Source organism: Tenrec ecaudatus, chromosome 17, assembly GCF_050624435.1.
Source record: "Tenrec ecaudatus isolate mTenEca1 chromosome 17, mTenEca1.hap1, whole genome shotgun sequence".
In the NCBI taxonomy this organism is placed as follows: Eukaryota; Metazoa; Chordata; class Mammalia; order Afrosoricida; family Tenrecidae; genus Tenrec; species Tenrec ecaudatus.
The window spans coordinates 23,545,184-23,567,924 of record NC_134546.1 but is presented as its reverse complement, the minus strand read 5'-3'; the positions used below and the strand labels follow the sequence as shown (position 1 = coordinate 23,567,924).

Below are 22,741 nucleotides of genomic sequence, written 5' to 3'. Positions count from 1 at the left end.
CACGTATGTTTTGCCCCCTAGTTCTACATATCAGCCAAATTACACTCCCCCACCCCCTGCACAAATTATCCTCTGTAAGCCCTATAGATAGGGCTGCCCTTTCCACAACCGGACTGAACCTATCTTTGAATTAACACTCTAGGGTCACTAGAAAGCGGATTGAAAAAGAAAACTAAACTCTACTATAAAAATAAGGAAACATTCTTATGTAATATTTTAATTCAGTTAGCCAGAAAGACTGAGTTTCAGTTCACTATTAATTCTTTTCCAGTATGCAATGGGGCCAATGGCCCCAGAAGGTAGAGAAGGAAGAAGGAGGGGGGAGAAGGGGAACAACTAGAGAAGTGGAACCAGCATCTAGCAGATGGTAGAGATCCTGTGACTATTAGAGCAACACCAAGCTAGTGGAAAGGAAGTACTAAGAGGTAGAAGAAGAGGGAAAGTGATGGCGGGGCAGGAGGAGGCAAAAGGAAACAGGCAAGCTCTAGGAAGCAAAGGCATAGATATGGAGATTAATTGAGGCGTGCACTTATGTAAGTACATTAATCCATAACAACAGTGATATTGACCTATGTATAAGGCAATACACTGAGGCTGCAGATGGGCCTTGGGCCTGGGCTCATACCTTCCCTCAATACAAGAACACTTTGTTCTAACACATTGGCATTCTGTGATGCTCACCTCCCTCCGACCGCCCCCTACACGATCACTGAAGACTAAATGGGTACATAAGCAGATGTGGTGAAGACAGAGGATGGTGTCGGCTATTGAAAGAGATAGTGTCTGGGGTCTTAAAGGCTTGAATTTAAGCAAGCGGTCATCCGACTATGAAGAAACAAGCCCACATGGAATAAGCACACCAGCCGGTGCGATCATGAAGTATCATGGAGACCGGGCAAGGGGCATCAGAAGATTCACAACAAACAAAAATGCACTGGTGAGAATGGAGGCGGGTTGGAGCAAAGACCCAAAACCCATCTATGGACAATGGAACATCCCCCCACAGAAGGGCTGCAGGGAGGGGATGGGTCAATCAGGGTGCAGTAGAGCACCGATGGATCATATGATATACCTCTGATCCCTTGATGCCTCCTCACCCCTCCATTATCATGACCCCAGTACCGCTTCCCAATCTAGACTAGATGGAAACATATATGTAGGTATAGAAAAGAGGTAAAACTCACAACACATGGTACCTAGGAGCAGGAAATGGGAATAAAGACACCAAAAGGGTAGGGAGAAGGAGGGAGGGAGGGGAGCACCGATATCAATGAATGACACACAGCCACACACCCCCATCCAGGGGGAAGAACAACAGAAACCAGAGGGGAAAGGAGACAGTGGTCGGTGCAAGAACTGAAAATAATTAACAATCTACAATTTAGCAAGGGGCCAAAGGGCTGGGGCAGGTGGGGGGGGGGCGAAGAGGGAAAAAAAGAGGAGCTGATCCCAAGAGTTCAATGGGAAGTAACTGTCTAGAAAAGAACGATGGAATATATGTACGAATATGTCAGATACAATTGGTGTATGGATTGTAACAAGAGTTGTAAGAGCCCCCAATAAAATGATTTAAAAATTATTTTCCAGTAACTATATTTGGTGGTTATCTGAGATAAAAGCCACTTTCTTCATAAAGCTTAAAAGAAATGTGAAGATGTTTGACAATGCAAGCCAAATTCTAGAAGAGCCTAACAAAGATACTCGACATTTTACCAGGAAAGAGCAGCTCCTGGAGAGAAACACTATGTTTGGTAAAGCAGAGGGGTCAGTGAAAAGGAGGACGGCCCTCACTGAAATGCATTGACACAGCGGCTACAACAATGGGCTCACACTGAACAGTTGTGAGGATGGTGGATGAGCTTGCAGTGGTTTGCTCTGCTGTAGACAGGGTTGCCACGAGCCAGAAACAATTCAACAGCACCTAACCACCACCACCACCACCAATGAAAATGCACACCATTTGCTACCTGGAATACTGCTAATCCTATCTAATGAATACGTGCAAATTCATCCTATCTAATGAATACGTGCAAATTCACAGATTTTCCTCGAAAAATATTAGCACTTAACAATACCACTGAGAGCGTAAGTTATGGCCACACTGACAGAGCATACTCACATATTTTGATGTTAAACTTGCAGCACTTATATTAAAGAAAGTTGCATTGGACTCTGCAGCTACGGCTTTAGCCTTGAAAATCACAAGAGTAAACATTTCATTAGTTCAGTAACTTGTTTTAAAGATAACCACATTTGACCTAAGTAAGTACTAAAGAAGATACTCTGAAAATGTAAGAGATAACATTAATTCCCATATGGCAATCAGCATGTTTTCTTCCTAGCACAGAGGAAAGGTTCTAGAAATAGTTGTGCTTTTTTCATGCAATTGTTTTCTTAGAGAAAGGGGGCAGTAAGAGGTTAAAAACACCGGGACTCTTCTTTTCTCAGTTACAGAAAGGTAAACAGCCTTTTAACCTTTCAGGGAACATAACTTTCCCTGACTTACGTTTTCTTTTAGATGAGCTATGCAAGAGAGAGAGCGGCATAGGACCCTGTAGAAAACTTTTGACAATAGGACACTTAAAAAAATGTTACGGTTGATTGTTTAAATAAGGCTGTTAAGATAATCAGAAATCAAGAGAGTAGAAAGATGTTCAGAACCACCGGCTCACTGTAGTAGTTATAAACCACAACTCTCTAAAGTTAAAAACTCACTGCTACCAAGTCGACCCTGACGCACAGTGACTCTAAACCGACAGGCTGGAACGGCCCCGTGGGTTTCGGAAGATGTAAAAAATGTCATTATTTTACTTAGAACAACATTTTAAATTACATAGCTAAATTTAACCAACACCATATATACTACTGAATAAAATGGTTTTCTAGCAAGTTTATCTTAATAAAAACTAGTTTAAAACTTAAAAGCCTGATTTTTTTAAGAAGCAGGTCATAAATAGTGAATTTAGAGAGGTTTATATTATTTTCCTGATACACTATTACTCTAACAGTCTCAAAAGAATACTCAAACTTGTAAAGAATTCTTACCAGCATTGTTTTTCCATTTCCAGGGGGACCAAAGAGTAACAATCCTCTGGCAGGAGCTCTAAGACCTGTGAACAACTTAAAAATACACACTTATATTCACAACTATAGCTCTGGAGATATTGGTTCCCATATATTTTGAGTATTATCATCTAAAAAACACTTTAAGGAGAAGAAACCATTTTTCAAAAAAGAGCTGCCCAGGGCTTTAAAGAAAACACAGAATCAAAATACTAATCTAATTGTAAAATAAGAAGAAAACAAAAGGAAATAAAACCAAATTATCAGTGCTCCAAGTGAAAGCCGACTGATTAATAAAACAGATCGAGCACAAGTATTTTCCTCTTTTTTTTATCAGGAAGTTCAATTTTTATTTGGTGGGTATGAGAGGTAGCACAGGTCTACCAAGGCCTTCATGAATGCAGGGCCCGCCACTTGTCCAAGGGGCCATGGTTAGGGATGTATTTGACTCCACAGCCATCTGGGATGAGGTGCTTCTCAGCCACCATATCCTCAAACTCATCAGCATTAAACTTGGTGAAGCCCCACTTCTTAGAGATGTGGACCTTCTGGCGCCCAGGGAACTTGAATTTGGCCCTGCATAAGGCCTCAATCACATGCTCCTTGTTTTGAAGCTTGGTGCGGATGGACACGATAACCTGGCCAATGTGGACTCTAGCCACAGTGCCTTGAGGTTTCCCTAAAGCACCTCACATCCCAGTTTGAAGCCTAGTTTAGGGAGAGCAGAAATTAGTCAGGTCAGAGGCATCGAAAAGCAGCAAAAGGTTGTCTCCAAGGTCCCTTAGGGCAGCCTATACGTACCAATAGGCTGCATACACTACCGAGGGGGCTTGCTGTTTGCAGCCATTGCACACCGGCCCCCACTAGGAGGAGGACGGTCGGCTTAATTGGCTGCAGATTCTCTATTTCTTTTAGAAGTTACAGCAAAATAATAGTAAATAAGTAAAAAATATATTCAAATCATAAATAATAAGATGAGATAAAAGATACAATAAATCCTTGAAAGATGACTAGTTGATAAAGGGGCATACATTATTTAGCAGAGGTGGCAATGCATAAACCAAGTGGCTGCTTGTGAAAGACATCTGAAAACAAAAGCAAGCTAATGTGAGCCAAACCGCCTGGGAAAGACTCAGGACCTGGAGGCAGGGATGCCAACGAGAGGGACTGACTGAAAATTGATATGAGGAACAACTCAACCCATGCTTCTTTCCACCAAAATCAGCCAAGCAAGTACTCCTCCACCACAAAGGAGGCAGTTTCTATGGCCTAGAGAAATTAGACTGCAGTATCCAGATTCAGAGATACAATCCAGGCATAGGAGGCGTCTTGGGGAAGCATTAAATAAGAAGGATTAAGGAAACATTTCTGTATTTTTAGGATGAACACCCAAAAAGGCTGTTAAAATATTTTTGTCCTTTAAAAATGGCTGTCTTGGTTTTTCGACTTGAAGGATGCTTGGATGTTTCTGTTACAAAGGGGTTGCCATTCAGAGCAGTGATCATCCAAGTGCCTGGTCACAGAGATAAATTTAAAAGAGGTATACGTCATGGAAATTCTAGCCAATATGTATTTTTTTGTTGCTTTATTTGTTTATTCATTGCTTCTGGAACTTCCTGTGATAGCTTTTCTTAAGAATGATTACTATTCTGGGTCTAGTTTCATAATCTTTAGAAGATTAACCTTGTCTGATTCACAGTAATACTATACTAGGTGGTCAATCATTTTCTGCTAATAAATATCTTCAATGTTTAAAAAACCCAGAGATGTAGAAATATTTAGAATGTATAATATTAAATGGATGCAGCAAGAGTTATCACCTATGATCTTATAATAAATCTGGTGATCTTTGAGCTTTTGAAAGATATTGTTTAAACAGAAAAAAAACAGTAGTTTTAATAGGTAACCGAGAGAAAAACATAGTTGTTTCATATGACTCAACCCATAGTAACTAAGTCCCAGTCTATCACTCAATTTCTAGAATACCAATAGTTAAATCCATCACGGTTCATGCGGGAGATGAACATATCTGATCAGAGCACACGGGAGAAGATGAAGGGGCAGGAGGAGAGAGCGGAGCACAGCCTGGCCCACCAGGCCGTGATGATGATGTTCCTGAGTAGAGCAGCCAGTCCACAGAGAGAACAACATGGCTGGCCCTACTATGAGACATGATGCCCCTCAGTGACTAAGGGCGATACAGGGGACAGCACCGGAGACACAGTGTGGGAATTGCACCTGACCTGATCCCACCACACCGAGGCAAATCACTGGGGGAGTGCAGTGGGACAGCAAGGGAATGGAGTGGCAAGGTCCCCAGGGAATGCTGAAAGTGGACTTTGGGGCCAGGGCGTGGTGTCCCAACAGACTAGACTGGAAAATGCTCCTAAGGGCCAGCAAACGATCCCTGAACTAACTACAAGCTTTTCTCTTGTGAACTGTTTTGTTCTGTTCTTTGTCAGTGGTTTGTTTTTGTTGTTTTGTTGCCTGGCTGTATACTGTTGCTTTGTTTTCCTCTGTCTTGTTTTCGTGCATGTTAGTGTCTCCACAGGTCTGTCTGAATAGGGCAGGCTGGATGAACTATCTGGAGGAAAAACAATGGGACCGACAGTTCCGGGGGGACATGGGGTGTGGGGGTAGGGGGGGTAAGGAAGTGGTGTTAACAAACCCAGGGACAAGGGAAAAGCATGGGACCCCAAATGGTAGAGAAGGGGGAGTGGCAGGCCTAGTGGGAAATGATCAAGGGTAAGGATGCTTAGAGAAGAGGTATACTCTAGCCCAGGTGGCGATGAAGCATGGTAGTAGGGCAGGAGGAAAGTCAAGGGAGATGGAGGAAAGAGCTAGGAGTCAAAGGGCATTCATGGAGGTCTAGACAAAGACATGTACATGCAAATATATATAGGAGGATGGGGAAATAGATCAATGTGTCTATATTTATAGGTCAAGTATTAAGGTGGCGGAAGGACCTTGGGCCTCTACTCAAACACTCCCTCAATGCATGAATACCTTCTTTTATTAAATTGGAACTCTATGACGCTCACTCTCCCGAAACAACGGCTGGAGCCAAAGTGGGTGAACAAGTAAATGTGGTGAAGAAAGCTGATGGTGCCCGGCTATCAAAAGAGATAGTGTCTGGGGTCTTAAAGGCTTGAAGGTGAACAAGCGGCCATCTAGCTCAGAAGCAAGAAAGCCCACATGGAAGAAGCACACCGGCCAGTGCGATCACGAGGTGCCAAGGGACCAGGTATAAGGCATCATGCAAAAAAAAGATGTAAGTGTGTGTATGTATGTGTATATATGTGTATATGTATGTGTATATATGTATATATATATATATATACCATATTAAATGAAGGGGGAAGTGCAGAGTGGAGACCCAAGGCCCAAATGTCGGCCAATGGAGATGCCCTCATAGAGGGGTTTAGGAGAGGAGATGGGTTAATTAGGGTGTGAGGTAGTACCGATGAAGAACACAGCTTTCCCCCAGATCCTGGATGCTTCCTCCCCCCAACTACCATGATCCGAATTCTACCTTGCAGGGCTGGATAGGACAGAGGCTGTACACTGGTACATATGAGGGCTGGAGGCACAGGGAATCCAGGGTGGATGATACCTTCAGGACCAAGGGTGTGAGGGACGATGCTGGGAGAGTGGAGGGCAAGTGGGTTGGAAAGGGGGAACTTATTACAAGGATCCACATGTGACCTCTTCCCTGGGAGAAGGACAGCAGAGAAGGGGGGAAGGGAGACTCCGGATAGGGCAAGATATGACAAAATAACTATGTATAAATTACCAAGGGCACATGAGGGAGGGGGGAGAGGAGGGAGGGGAAAAAAAAAGAGGACCTGATGCAAAGGGCTTAAGTAGAGAGCAAATGCCTTGAGAATGATTGGGGCAGGGAGTGTATGGATGTGCTTTATAAAATTGATGTTATGTATATGTATGGATGGTGATAAGAGTTGTATGAGTCCCTAATAAAACGTAAAAAAAGAAAAGAGGAGAAAAAATGATTAGGGCAAAGACTGTACAGACGTGCTTTATACAATTGATGTATGTATATGTATGAACTGTGATAAGAATTGTATGAACCCCAATAAATTGTTAAAAAAAACCCCAATTACCATATATCCTAACTTCTTACTAGAAAGAACAAAAGCAATTTTTTTTGCCTTACAATCCCATTTTATGGGTTTACTGCTGAAAACTGAGCGCAAAAAGTCATATTCCCTCTCTTGGGTCTTGAGGCCACATTATTAGATGTTATCTGAAGTACATTTCAACTAAAATTTTCATATATGTATTCCAGCTTCTTGATTAAATGTTTACATTATCATGAAAATATGTTCAAAAGCAATTTTAAGGATAGATTTACCTCACTTTTTAAATTTTAAAAATCATTTTATTGGGGGCTTGTACAACTTATCACAATCCATACATACATCCACTGTGTCAAGCACATTTGTACAAATGTTGCCATCATCATCTTCAAAACATTTGCTTTCTACTTGAGCCCTTGGTATCAGCTTCTCATTTTTCCCCTCTCTCCCCCAAGAACCCTTGATAATTTATAAATTTATTTTTCACGTCTTACATACTTCAATGTCTCCCTTCACCCACTTTTCTGTTGTCTGTCCCTCCTTCCCCTCCTGGTATTGCTACTCTCAATATTGGTCCTGAGAGGTTTATCTGTTCTGGATTCCGTGTTTCCAGTTCCTATCTGTACCTGTGTACATCCTCTGTTCTAACCAGATTTGTAAGGTAGAATTGGGATCATGATAGTGGGGGTGAGGGGAAGGAGGCATTAAAGAGCTAGAGGAAAGTTGCATGTTTCAACAGTGCTATACTGCACCCTGATTGGCTTGTCTCTTCCTTGTGACCCTTCTGTAAAGGGATCTCCAAATGTCTAGTCTCCCCCTCATTCACAATGATATATTTTTTTGTTCTCGGTCTTCGATGCCAGATACCTGATCCTATCCACACCTCATGATCACACAGGCTGCTGTGCTTCTTCCAATGTGAACACTGTTGCTTCTCAGCTAAACAGCTGCTAGTTTATCTTCAAGCCTTTAAGGCCCCAGGAACTGTATCTTTTGATAGCCGGGCACCATCTTTCTAACCCTTAAACAAAGGATTCTATATACTCTGGTTTATGCATCAAATCAACAATTTAGGCAAGTCCACAAAACTCAAATATTACTAGTTCCTAATAAAATGCTTTGGATAATAGAGAAATGAATGAATGAAAAAAATTAATAGGAAGCAAATTCTGAATGCTCTTTTCTAAGATAGCCCAAATATTTTCTATTATTTCCCCATTATTCAATAGGCATTTTCTACCACAAAGTGGATAGTTCTTAATAAATACTAAAGCCCACAATAAAGAACTAGGTAGCAGGTATTAACATAAGGATACAGTTTTAATCTTAGAAATAATTTTTTATTTTATTTCTTAAGACTACCACCACTCAACAATAATTTTGAATAATTTTTGTTCAGTTCTCTTATTAATCAACAAATGGGTTAGGTCAGTGGTTCTCAACTTTCCTAATGCTGTGACCCTTTAATATAGTTCCTCATGTTATGGTGATGCCCTAGGCATAACATTATTTCCATTGCTACTTCATCACTGTCATTTTGCTACTGTTATGAATTGGGTGACCCCTGTGAAAGGGTCATCCGACCCCTAAAGGGGTCGTGACCCACAGATTGAGAACCGCTGGATTAGATGATTGTGAAGATACTTCTGAGGTCTACAACTCTAAGAATTCTCTTTCAATAATCAGGTCTACAACTCTAAGAATCCTCTTTCAATAATCAATTTAGTCAATAATAAATCTACTATATTTACTACTTTATATAACTTTACCCAAAAGTAGACCCAACATACAAAGCAGTAATTTGATTTCCAAAACATGGGTTCAGGTGGATATGAGATAAATTTGGTTGTTTCATGAGAATTTTTAAAAATAATTTTCTAAGTACTTTATTTAATATTAACAAAACTTTTAGTATATCAAATTAGTTATTAAGTATATTGCTGCTTAAAACAGGTAAGAACAAAGTAAGTATATTATAATACAGCTGGTTCTCAAAGTGATACACGTTGGGAAGATTATATGAGAATTATTGAATGATTAAGGAGAAATAACTGACCCAGACCATGGGTCTTCAGGTTTAGTCTCTAGAACATTATCTAAAAAGGAAATCTAAACACAACACATGTATTTGAACCATGCTAAGCACGAAAAAAAAAAACAGTTGCAAGATTGCTTAAGTTCATTAATGAGTAAAGAAATGTGGGATAAAGGTGGGAAGGAAAAATGAGCTGATACCAAGAGCTCAAATAGAAAGTAAATGTCTAGAAAATAATGATGGCAACATGTACAAATATGCTTGATATAACTGATATATGGATTGTTATAAGAGCTGTACGATCCTCCAATAAAATGATCTTTTAATAATACTAAAAAAGAAATGTGGGATACATTTGGTCTTTCCAATCAATACATACTTTTTCATCTACTTGGATGATTTAATTACCTTAATTTTTAAAAATTTTCTTCAAAATTACACATTAATAATTAGTTTAATTTCTCTTCTAATCAGATTCCTCTCTCTTAACTTAAAATCTCTTACTTTGATACAGTTAAGTGATTGACTACTAAGCAGAGTTCACTGGCAGTTTGAACCCACCAGCGGCTCCTCGGGAAACACGCTTGGAGACAGGCTGTGGGAAGGCCAGTCGCTGGAGCCCCGGGAAAAAGTTCTCTGCGCATTGTGGTTGACTGGAAAGTCCCTAACACCAACAACCTACATTTTCAGAAATGTTGAAAATGGATTAGGTATTGGAGATTTTATATTCACTCTCCTTTCCTATATTGATTAATATCAATTACTAGCATTTTTACTTGAAAAATTATGTTGTTATTTTATATAAATTAAACAATCAAATGTGTCTCAGAAGAAGTACAGTCGGGATGCTTCTCAGAAGTGAGGTTGGCAAGACTTCATCTCACCTACTTTGGACACTTTTTCAAGAGAGAGCAGTCCCTGGAAAACAGCCTCATGCTTGGAGAGCAGACGGGCAGTGGAAAAGGGGAGGCACCTGGACGAGATGGACTGGCCGGGTGGTTGTAACAACGGGATGAAATGTAACTGTGAAGAGGTGCGGGAGTGGCAGTGTGTCACGCTGCTGCACACAGGGTGACTGTGAGTTGGAACTGACTCAGTGTCAACTAGCAACGGCACACATCAAACATGTCCTTTCTGATAACGTTGGGATCAGCCGTGCACAACATTATAAGGACAGTATGAAGTACTTACCTCAGGCCTCAGAGAAGGAAGAATAACAATTTCTTGTAATGCTTGTTTTGCCAGCTCCTGCCCAGCTATATCATCAAATTTAACAGCTGTTCCACTAAGAAACAGAACTTCAATGAGCTCCACAGGAGAAATGTTTTATTTTTTACAACATGAAGTCAATTTTAACTGGATAAAAATCCACTGCCATCAAGTAGATTCCAATTTATAGCAACCGTATAGGACAGCACAGAATCATCCCATGAGTATAAATCTACACAGACTTTTTCTCCCAGAGGGCTGAGGGGTTCAAAACCCTGACCCTGCATTTCACATCTGAATTCCTTAACCACGCTGCTCCTAAGGTTCCTCCTCAGACCTATGGGGGATGGTCATTTTATGTTAAGTAATCTAACTGGAAACTATAATTAAATCAATATTTATCTTAACTGAAAATCTTATGGACCCAATAAAATAGAACTGTCTCATATAGTTTCAAAGGCTAAAATCTTTAGAGAGGCAAACTACCATTATCTTTTAACTGCAAAGTAGCTGGGTTCAAATCACTGACAATTATATGAAGCACATCTTGGTTAGCAAGCAAGTATTTAACCATTATACAACCAGGGCTCCGTGTGAATCATCCAGTACTCATGATCATTTTATAAAATACAAAATTAAAAGCCAGTAAAATAAAACACATTAAATAGCAGAACTTACTTGTCCACAATTTCATTCAGTATAAGGTTAGCAAGGTTGCTGTCCACATTCCTAAAATTCTTCAAGTCTTTCTTTTTCTGAGCAGCAGTTGAAGGGGTAGAAGATTTATTTGTTCTATTTGTTTTTGGAGTACCCTTAAAAATATAAAATATTATTGAGAAAAACAACCTAGCATTTATACTTTTCAAAGCGAATTATCCTTAAAGTTCACAGAGTTAAAAATTTTATAATATGAAGATGATAAAGAATACATATCACACAATTTTTACCTCAAGTAAAATTGTATTCACTACAGAAGTAACATTAGGTATGTTCATTGAGGATTTTATTCAGAGAGATTTAGTTACTATAACAATAAAAATTATGTCAGGCAATCATATATTTTCATCTTTTATTTTGATTTTTTCTCACCTGAATCATGTATTTTCATCTTTTAGAGAATTGTAATTAAATTGTAGGTACTTTTAAATTATAAAATATTTAAGTAGATTTAAGGAATTCAGAGAATAACAAACTTAAAATATAATGTGTAATTATAATCACATGGATTTTAGATAATGTGGATGTTGTGCAAACACCAGATAATATACATAGTCAAGCAATATGGGAAATCTTTTGTTTCACTTTCAAATCAACACTTCTTTGCTTATCACTAGCACTGTTTTGTTTTTCTCCATTTTTTGAAGCCATGATGAAATTCATGGTATTATTTTTTTAATTTAAAGATTAAATGTTACAATACTCAAAATATGCCCAATACATGAGCGTAGATGATGCTGACAAGAAGTTGAAGCATATACTTTATACACAAAATTTTAAATATCCAAGTTCACAGTAAAATACTGTCAGAAAATATAGTATGACACTACAAAAGTCAGTAAAATATACATTTTATTATGACTATCAGGACATACACATTACAGGCTATATCAGAGAGCTTCAAAAAGTCTGTGGAAAAACGGAATTAAAAAATAACAGAATTCTTCTACAAACTTTTTGAAGGCCCCTTATAAATATACTGTACCTACACAGGCCTGGTAACACGATTACTCTGTATACAAGATACACGTGGAGTAAACATGTGCGGAAAGCTGCTGTCTTTGCTGTATCTGAAATGTAATATAACCTTGTGGGATAGGAGACACACATTATTATATGTTACCAAAATGTATGTTATGTGACACAACTGTATAGAAACAGACTGGACAAGTAAACTTAGATAAAAAGCCTAATTAGGTTCCAAAAGAAGTCAAAGTAAGATTAATTTTTAATATCAAATAGCCCTTGTGGAATTCTTTAATTTTACTTAACTTTGTAAACTCTCTTCTATTATCTAATGTTATGTATTTTTTTCTTTTTTTATGTTATGTATTTTCAATAAACTTAATTAAAATACCTTATGAGCTGTGGTGGTAGAAACAGGTCCTTGTCTTGCTCCAGAAACCATAGATAACCCACTGCAACTAGGTGCTCTGTGATGGCCGGAAAGGCCTGTGGATCCAGTTTTCATAACTGGCTTTGAACGAGGCAGTGAATTACTAGGGTGTGTTAAGGGGTCTTTTCTTTTTGGAACAGCTCCACTTTCTATTAAAGAAAAATTAAAACCATCATTGTCAGAGAATTGTCAAAAATTTATCAGTATTTATCAGTGCAAAATATTGTCACTGATAAATTTTCTTTACAGAAATAAAAAAATCAATACAACTTGCAAGAAAGTCTAATCAAACAGCAATTAAGCTTATAATGTGTCTCGTTTTAATACAGAAACATTTCAAGTCAATATTTTAATAAAAATATATACAACAATATTCACAGGGATAGAATTACAATTATCTGGGTTTGCCTTTTTCTCAGGATTATTCTAACTTTTCTTTAAGCGACATACATCTTAATAAGAAACAATATCTTTAGAGATATAAAGAGGATGTAAAAAGTCTACTAGTGGCAAGGAGGGTTGAGCGGCCTGGTAGGGATTCAACAAGGGCAATGTAATCGAGAGAAATTACTCAAAACCAAATGAAGGCTGAGTATGATAGTGGGACAAGAGGAAAGTTAAAGGAAATAGAGGAAAGACCTAGGAGACAAATGGTATTTACAGAGATCTAAATACAGGTATATACATATGTAAATATATTTATATAGGATGGTGGGGAAATAGATCTACGTGCATACATTTATAGGTTTAGTATTAAGGCAGCAGATAGACATTGGACCTCCACTCAAGTACTTATTCAATGCAACAACACTTTGTTCTATTAAATTGGCATTCCATGATGAACACCTTCCCGACACGATCGCTGAAGACAAAGGTGTGCATAAGCAAATATGGTGAAGAAAGCTGATGGTGCCCGGCTATCCAAAGATATAGCGTCTGGAGTTTTAAAGGTTTGAAGATAAACAAGTGGTTATCTAGCTCAGAAGCAACAAAGTCCACATGGAAGCACACCAGCCTGTGTAACCACAAGGTGTCGAAGGGATGAGGTATCAGGCATCAAAGAACAAAAAATCCTATCATTGTAAATGAGGGTGAGTGCAGAGTGGAGACCCAAAGCCCATCAGTAGGCAACTGGACACCCCTTTATTGAAGGGTTGCGGGGAGGAGATGAGCAAGTCAGGGTGCAGGGTAGCAACGATGAAACATACAACTTTCCTCTAGTTCTTAAATGCTTCCTCTCCCCACTATCATGATCCCGATTCTACTCTACAAATCTGGCCAGACCAGAGGATGTACATTGGTACAGACAGGAACTGGAAACACAGGAAATCCAGGACCAATGATCCAGTCAGGGCCAGTGCTGAAAGTGGTGATACCTAGCAGGTGGAGGGAAGGTGGAGTAGAAAGGGGGAACCAATTACAAAGATCTACATATAACATGGACAACAGAAAAGTGGGTGAAGGGAGACGTCAGACAGTGTGACAAAATAATAACTTACGAATGATGAAGGGTTCATGAGGTAGGGGGAGTGGAGAGGGAGGGGGAAAATGAGGAGCTGATATTAAGGGCTCAAGTAGAAAGCAAATGTTTTGAGAATGACGATGGCAACAAATGTATGAATGTGCTTGACACATGGATGGATGGATGGATGATAGTAATTGCACGAGCCCCCAATAAAATTATTTAAAAAAACATTGAATGGCTACATAGGAGTTAATGGGAAAAAATAAAAGTATTTATAGAAAAGGAAAAAAGTATACTAATAAAAAAGTATATTAATCAAATAAAGCTGCGAAATACATGAGAAAGAAAAGATAATGAAATTACCCATTTTCAAGACTATAAAATAAATGAAAGCTCATAAACTAAGTCCACTGTCCTGGTAAACATCTCAATACTGAGCGTTTCTCACTGGCATTGCACCTTGTTAACTTTCTTAACAAACTCTTTAGAGATTAATTTTGTAGCCATTTCAATGGCTATCAGAGCCGAGAAATTAAGTAGAGAACATAAAACATTTGATGCCTAGAACTGCTTGTCATGGACGTAAGGAATGATATGCTGTGGCTGAGAAGAGAAAAACTGCTGCTGGAGTGGCTGGGGGAAAGCCTGGCTGACACTCATTGGAGGCCAATGACTTTGGGAACTATCCGGCAAGAGTATCCAGGTTATATGTATATAAAAAGATATAGTCCAGGAGTAGACAAGAGATTATTGTATTTGTGTTCTATTAAAAGGGTTAAAGGTAGGTTTAGTTGGTTTCACTACTGAAACTCAAAAGAGCTCTGAGAGCACAGTGGTTACTGCAAGGTCAGCAAGGACACTACTGCTGCTGAGGGGAAAAGATGGAGCTTTCTACTCCCACAAAGAGTTAACAGTCATAGAAACTCACAAGAGCAGTTCTATTCTGCCCTAAATGGTCACTGAGTTAGCATCAGCTCCAAGGCAGTGCAGTTGTGTTTTGTTTTGGGGTTTTATTTTGGATACTCAATACTTTTCTTACCCAGTACTGTATTATAGAAAACCAACCATGATTACAAGACATTAATCATGATTTAAACAGCTTATGAGTGTACCATAAATCTATATATGATTATATATGCTAAAAAGTGAGTTAAGAATTGCCTGAAAAGAAAAGGCTTTTTGTTTGAAGTCAAGGTGAATAAGGACTTATAAAGGAACTTATAAAGGAGCCTCACCCAGGGCTGCTGAAGAACCGAAATTTTTTTTTTTAAACAATTTATTAGGGGCTCATACAACTCTTATCACAGTCCATACATATACATACATCAATTGTATAAAGCACATCCATACATTCCCTGCCCCAATCATTCTCAAAGCATTTGCTCTCTACTTAAGCCCTTTGCATCAGGTCCTCTTTTTTTTTCCCCCTCCCTCCCCTCCCTCATGTGCCCTTGGTAATTTATACATCGCTATATTGTCATATCTTGCCCTATCCGGAGTCTCCCTTCCCCCCTTCTCTGCCGTCCCTCTCCCAGGGAGGAGGTCACATGTGGATCCCTGTAATCAGTTCCCCCTTTCCAACCCACTTGCCCTCCACTCTCCCAGCATCGTCCCTCACACCCTTGGTCCTGAAGGTATCATCCACCCTGGATTCCCTGTGCCTCCAGCCCTCATATGTACCAGTGTACAGCCTCTGCCCTATCCAGCCCTGCAAGGTAGAATTCGGATCATGGTAGTTGGGGGGGAGGAAGCATCCAGGATCTGGGGAAAAGCTGTGTTTGAAGAACCGAAATTTTATATCTGAAGGGAACACCTGCAGAGGAAAAGACTGCTCTAGAAAATTCTGAGTGAGCAGTTTGCAACTGGTTGCATTCAAGTAAAAAGTCTGTGCCCAGCAGGAAAAAGCCCCGCCACCCCCGACCTTGATCACGATCTTTACTAAGGAGCCCTCATGGCACAGGGGGTTATAAACTGGGCTGCTACCTAGCATTCAAATCCATCAGCTGTCCCAACACAAAAAGACAGTGCTTTCTGCTCACAGCAGTGAACTGATCACAACGATGGACATTAACTCCCTCCAGGTGGGCGAAGGGAGACAGCAGTCGGTGTAAGACATAAAAAAAAAAAATTAATAAATTATCAAGGGTTCATGCGGTGGGGGCGGGGGGAATGAGCTGATAGCAAAGGCTCAAGTAGGAAGAAAATGTTTTGAAAATGATTATAGCAACATATGTACAAACGTGCTTGACACAATGGATGTTGTAGTACGTATGGACTGTGATAAGAGGTGGAAGAGCCCCCAATAAAATGATTTTTCAAAAAGACTGCCTTTGAATGAAGAATACAGTTGCATGCTTCTGCTTACTTGGAAGGTATGTAGTTTCTTTTTTTTTTTTTTTTACATTTTATTAGGGGCTCATACAACTCTTATCACCATCCATACATATACATACATCAATTGTATAAAGCACATCCATACATTCCCTGCCCCAATCATTCTCAAAGCATTTACTCTCCACTTAAGCCCCTTGCATCAGGTCTTTTTTTTTCCCCTCCCTCCCCGCTCCCCCCTCCCTCATGAGCCCTTGATAATTTATAGATTGTTATTTTGTCATATCTTGCCCTATCCGGAGTCTCCCTTCCCCCCCCTTCTCTGCCGTCCATCTCCCAGGGAGGAGGTCACATGTGGATCCTTATAATCAGTTCCCCCTTTCCAGCCCACTCACCCTACACTCTCCCATCATCGCCCCTCACACCCCTGGACCTGAAGGTGTCATCCACCCTGGATTCCCTGTGCCTCCAGCTCCCATATGTACCAGTGTACAGCCTCTGCCCTATCCAGCCCTGCAAGGCAGAATTCGGATCATGGCAGTTGGGGGAGGAAGCACCCAGGATCTGGGGGAAAGCTGTGTTCTTCATCGGTACTACATCACACCCTGACTGACCCATCTCGTCTCCTAAACCCCTCTATGAGGGGATCTCCAGTGGCCGACAAATGGGCCTTGGGTCTCCACTCTGCACTTCCCCTTTCATTCACTATGGCATACACACACACACACACACACACACACACATACACATTTTTTTTTTGCATGATGCCTATACCTGGTCCCTTTGGCACCTCGTGATCGCACAGGCTGGTGTGCTTCTTCCATGTGGGCTTTGTTGCTTCTGAGCTAGATGGCCACTTGTTCACCTTCAAGCCTTTAAGACCCCAGACACTATCTCCTTTGATAGCCAGGCACCATCAGCTTTCTTCACCACATTTACTTGTTCACCCGCTTTGGCTTCAGCAGTTGTGTCGGGAGAGTGAGCATCATAGAATGCCAATTTAATAAAAGAAAGTATTCATGCATTGAGGGAGTGCTTGAGTAGAAGTCCAAGGTCGGAAGGTATGTAGTTTCTGAGTGTTTGGTTTTCTAGACTGAACATATGGCTAAAATGTTTTTGTTTAAAAACCAAACAAACAAACAATTCACAGCACTGGAAACCTAAAGAGGCAGTTCTACCCTTTCCTATAGGCTGTCAGTACTGACTCAATGGCACTGAGTTTGGGAGACCTTTTAGTGTTGTTGATTTTCATTATAATTCTGTTTGGTCAAGAAGATATATTAAAAGTTATCTTTTCAATAAAAAAAAGTTATCTATTCAAACCCACTGAGGCTTTTACTTTAAGCCTCAGCATATGATCTACGTTGAAATGTGCAAGTTGCCAGGTATAGTATGCAAATTAGATTGCACTGACTGGCAGTGCAGTTCTAATCTTTTATATTCCTATTGATTTTTTATCTAGTTATCAGTGGTTAAAAGAAAGGGGTGTTAAGATCTACAATTATGATTTTAGACCTATTTCACCTCCAGTCTATGAAATTAGCTTCAAATGTCTTGAACCTCAGTTACTAAACATTTTTGGTTTTCTACTGATAGTGTTAATAAATTGTTTATTTAAAAAAATGTTTGTCCTCTTTTTGGTGCATTAACTTGTTTGGTGTTTGTTATAAGAGGCTTTTTCTCTAGTGATACTTGGTCCATTACGTCAGAAGCCAATACAACAACTTGAGCTTTTTTATGCTGTTTGCATTATATACATTTTTATTTTTAATCCATTGGTAAGAATTGATTTATAGAATATGTAAAGTCCACATCTCCTGTTTTTGTTAGGTGCTATTGAGTCAGGTCCAAATCATAGTGACCTCACACACAACAGAATGAAACACCGCACGGTCTTTCAACATCAAGTGCTGCTTTGCTTGAGCCCACCGTGGCAGCCACGGGGTCAATCCATCTCCTAGAAGACTCTACAATGTCCAAAGTATGTAAAGCAAGTCTCACCATCCTTGCCTCCAAGAAGCACACTGACTGTGCTGACTTCAAGATAGATCTCCTTGTACTTCTGGCTGCCCACAGGACTCTCAACATTTTGGACTAACATCATAGTTCAAATGCATCATTTCTTCTGTTTTCCTTATTTGAGAAAATAAGCATTCACTTGCCTCATATACATGAGTTGAGGTCCGAGGTACAATTCACACTGAAGTCTGACCTTGATCTTCACTAGTAAGTGCTTTAAATCCTCTGTTAGAAAATAGTAAGCCTTCCTCCAATCCAGCGGCCATGTTTTTCTCACACAGAACAGCTTTGGGGATTATTTACTCAGCCTACAGATCAACACGATGAACGATACACCCCAACACACGCTTTCTTGATTTTCAATCATGCTGTACTTCTTCTTCCATAGAAACAATTGCCACTTTATCTATGTGCAGGTTCCTTAATAGATCAATGAAGTGTTGTGCAATTTCCATTCTTCACCAAGTTATCTACAGTTTGCTATGTCTACATAGCTGAATGTCTTTGCAAAAAGTCAACTTCACATCTTTCTGGTGTTCTCTGCTTTCAGCCAGGATCCACCTGACATCAGCAATGATATCCCCTGGGCCATGTCCTCCACAGAATCTGGCTTGAATTTTTGGCAGCTCCATATAAGAAATTTTCTGTTCAGCTCTGTTACCTCATGAATTGTATATTCACTTTAGCTAATCTTCATGCAATCATAATTTTTAGTGTCATTTTTATATCCATATTGGTCTTTTCTTTCTTTCTTATCTTTTTAATAACCTTTTGCTTTTCTACACATGATACTACTGAAATCCTTTGACAACTCATCCGGTCTCCAGTCATTGTGCCAGATATCTTCTTGAGATGTTCTCTAACTTCAAGTATGATGCACTCAAGTTTATATTTTATTTTATATCGTTTCAGTAGCTTCAATCTGAATTTGCATACCAGCAATTGATGGTCTATTCCTTAATCAGCCCTTGGCCTTGCTTTGACTGCCAATATTGAGCTTCTACTACATAGTTAATTTTATTTCTGTGTGTTTCATCTGACAAGGTCTACATGTACAACCTGGCTTTAGGGTTTTGTTTTTTAATTTCTCAAACTTGCCATTTGATTGGAAATGTTTAATATATTAAATTTATTATTATTGATATAGGTTTACTTAAGTTTATTTTTTCTCAAATATTTTATCTTTCCCTGTTCTCTGTTCATAAATGGTTTTTAGTATTTCTTGCTATGTCTTTGAATTATTTTTTAAAATTATTTTATTGGGGGCTCATACAAGACAAACCATCCATACATCCATGTGTCAAGCACATTTGAACATTTGTTGCCATCATCATTCTCAAAATACTTGAACCCTTGGTATCAGCTCATTTTTCCCCTTCCTCCCCTCATGATCCCTTGTTTATAAATTATCATTTTTTCACATCTTACACTACCTGATGTCACCCTTCACCCACTTTACTGTTGTCTGTCCCCCAGGGATGGGATATAGATAGGTAGATAGATAGATAGATAGATAGATAGATAGATAGATAGATAGATAGATAAATTGTGATCAGTTCCCCCTTTCTCCCCACTTTACCCTTACCCTCCTGGTATTGCTACTCTCGTTATTGGTCCTGAGGGATTTATCTGTTCTGGATTCCCTGTGTTTCCAGCTCTTATCTGCACCAGTGTACATACTCTGGATAAGCCAGATTGGTAAGGTAGAATTGGGATCATGATAATGGGGGGGGGGGCGAAGCATTAAAAACTAGAGGAAAGTTATACGTTTCATTGGTGCTATACTGCACCCTGACTGGCTCATCTCCTCACTGCAACCCTTCTGTAAGAGGATGTCCAGTTGCCTACAGATGGGCTTTGGGTTTCCACTCCGCACTCCCCCTCATTCACAATGATATGATTTTTTGTTCTTTGATGCCTGACACCTGATCAATACTTTCTGATCACACAGGCTGCTGTGCCTCTTCCATGTGGGCTTTGTTGTTTATGAGCTAGACAGCCACTTGTTTATCTTCAAGCCTTTACGACCCCAGACACTATATCTTTTGATAGCCAGGCATCATCAGCTTTCTTCACATTTGCTCAAATACTCACTTTGTCTTCAGCAATTGTGTCAGGAAAGGGAGCATCATGGAATGTCAGTTTAATAGAACAAGTATTCTTGCATTGAGGGAGTACTTGAGTGGAGGCCCAATGTCCATCTGCTACCTTAATACTAAACCTATAAATATACGCACATAGATCTATTTCCCCATCGTTATACAAAAATATATCTACATATGTACATGCCTACATTTAGACCTCTATAAATGCCCTCTGCCTCCTTGTTCTTTCCTCTATTTCCTTTTGTCCCCTATCATGTTCAGCCCTCACTTGGGTTTCAGTAATTCCTCTCAGTTACATTGCCCTGGATAAAGCTCTACCAGGCCTCCTACACCCTTCCTTGCCATCAATTTTCGGTCACTTGTTGTTCCCTTGTCCCTAGGTTTGTTAATACCCACTTCCTTTCCCCTGCCTCCCCCTCGCATGTCCCCCCAGAACAGTTGATCCCATTGTTTTCTCTTCCAGATTGTTTATCCCACCTATCTTATCTAGATAATAATATGCACAAAAAACAAGACAGAGCAAAACTAAAAAACAACTACCACCAAGAAAAAACAACAACAACAAAAAAGAAAAGCCTGCGAATAATTCCAGGTCAATTTGTTAACCTTTAGGAGTGTTTTCCAGTCAAGTCTGATGGGGTGCCATGCCTTGGCCCCAAAGTTTGTTTTTGGTATTCACTGGGGTCTTCGTTGCTCTGTTCCCTTTGCTGTTCTTTTGCATACCCTTAGTGTTTTGCCTCAGGGTGGTGGGATCAGATTGGGAGCAATTCCCAGACTGTGTCTCCAGCGTTGTTCCCCATAGCGCTATGTGTTAGTGAGGGACATCGTGTTTTGTAGTGGGGCCGGCCCTATGGTCCTCTCTGTGCATTGGCTGCTCTGAGCAGGAATATCATCCTCAGGGCTTGGTGGGCCAGGATGTGTTCCACTCTCGTTTCCTCTCCCTTAATTTGCTCCCGTGTGCTCTGATCAGACATACCACTCTCCCTGAGCTGTAGCTTCAGTGCTGTCTTCTGAAGTGGATTCTTCTGTGGGCAGGAGAGGCTGTCCATGTAATTGGGATTCGGCTCGGCCCCTCAGACCTCTCTATTGATTCCCTGCCTTGCATTATTTTTTTTAACATTTTATTAGGGGCTCATACAACTCTTATCACAATCCACGCATATACATACATCAATTGCATAAAGCACATCCGTACATTCTTTGCCCTAATCACTCTCAAAGCATTTGCTCTCCACTTAAGCCCTCTGCATCAGGTCCTCTTTTTTTTTCTCCCCTCCCTCCGCCTTGCATTATTTCTTAGTAGTTAATCTGAATATACACATTTAGGTTATACCAATATTCTGAAGAATATTACATGACTTGTAGTAATTATAAAACACTTAGAATGTTTTTATACATCCAATAATTAGTACTCTTTTCTCATCTAGTATATGAGTATGTTAGAAGTCTACCAATGTATTATAGCCTCTGCTTTAAATAATATGACTTTTAACAATTTTTCTTTACTAAGAAAGAGGACTTAAAAGTCCACAGAAAACTGTAGTCAAGACAGTTGTTTCCCTTAAACTTTTTAAATCCCACTCATATTTATTCACATTATCTCCAATTTTCAGTATTTTTATATCTTCTTGTAAATTTAAATTCCAATCTCAGTGTCTGTTAAGCCTGAAAAATGTATTATTTATTGTAGTGTACCATCTATTGGTCATATATTCTCTCCATTTTCTCCTAATTGTTCTGAAATACCCTTTTTTTCCACCACCAAATATAGAATTGTTTGATTCACATTTTGTTCAAGCACTGTGAAAATATACTTGCAATGTCTTGTGGCATCTAGTTTCTGATAAGTGAGCTACTGCTCTGACATTAATTATTGTTTTGCTGTTTAATAGTCTTTTTTCCCTAATTGCTGTGAAGATTACCTTTTTTCCATTTTTATGCTGTGTCTGTGAATGGGTTTATATGTATATTCTTGTCTTCTATTAAACGTGAATTTACAACATCATTCCTTCAAATATTTTCTGTGATTCTTACTTTCTCTCCTATTATTATATTCCAACTACAAACATGCTAAAGCTTTATTTTCTTGCAGACCTTTAAGGCATTGTTTTTTTAATCATTTTATTAAAAAAATAACGTGGAATGCTTCACGGATTTGTATGTCATCCTTGTGCAGGGGTCACGCTAATCTCCTCTGTATCCTTCCAATTTTAGTATATGTGCTGCCGAAGCAAGCACTTTTTAATAATTTTCTACTACCTTCTTTGAATTTAGTTATTTCTAATTGATACAGGTACAAGGACA

At 39.4% G+C, this 22,741-nt stretch overlaps 1 protein-coding gene and 2 non-coding genes across 4 annotated transcripts in view; all 3 read right to left on the bottom strand.

The window, feature by feature from the left end:
- Positions 1-22,741, bottom strand: part of SPAST (spastin) — a 93,824-nt gene that overhangs the window by 35,790 nt on the left and 35,293 nt on the right. For both annotated transcript variants that reach the window (XM_075535337.1, XM_075535338.1), the window contains exons 5-9: positions 12,479-12,666; positions 11,083-11,216; positions 10,387-10,480; positions 3,046-3,120; positions 2,120-2,191 (exon numbers count right to left, since the gene is read on the bottom strand). In XM_075535337.1, the coding sequence (XP_075391452.1) occupies positions 2,120-2,191; positions 3,046-3,120; positions 10,387-10,480; positions 11,083-11,216; positions 12,479-12,666 (563 nt within the window). The remainder of the gene's footprint in view (positions 1-2,119; positions 2,192-3,045; positions 3,121-10,386; positions 10,481-11,082; positions 11,217-12,478; positions 12,667-22,741) is intronic.
- On the bottom strand, positions 3,827-3,960 carry LOC142431184 (small nucleolar RNA SNORA70). The gene has a single exon (XR_012780731.1). It is a non-coding gene; the product is annotated as a small nucleolar RNA SNORA70 (small nucleolar RNA).
- On the bottom strand, positions 22,569-22,675 carry LOC142431132 (U6 spliceosomal RNA). The gene has a single exon (XR_012780699.1). It is a non-coding gene; the product is annotated as a U6 spliceosomal RNA (small nuclear RNA).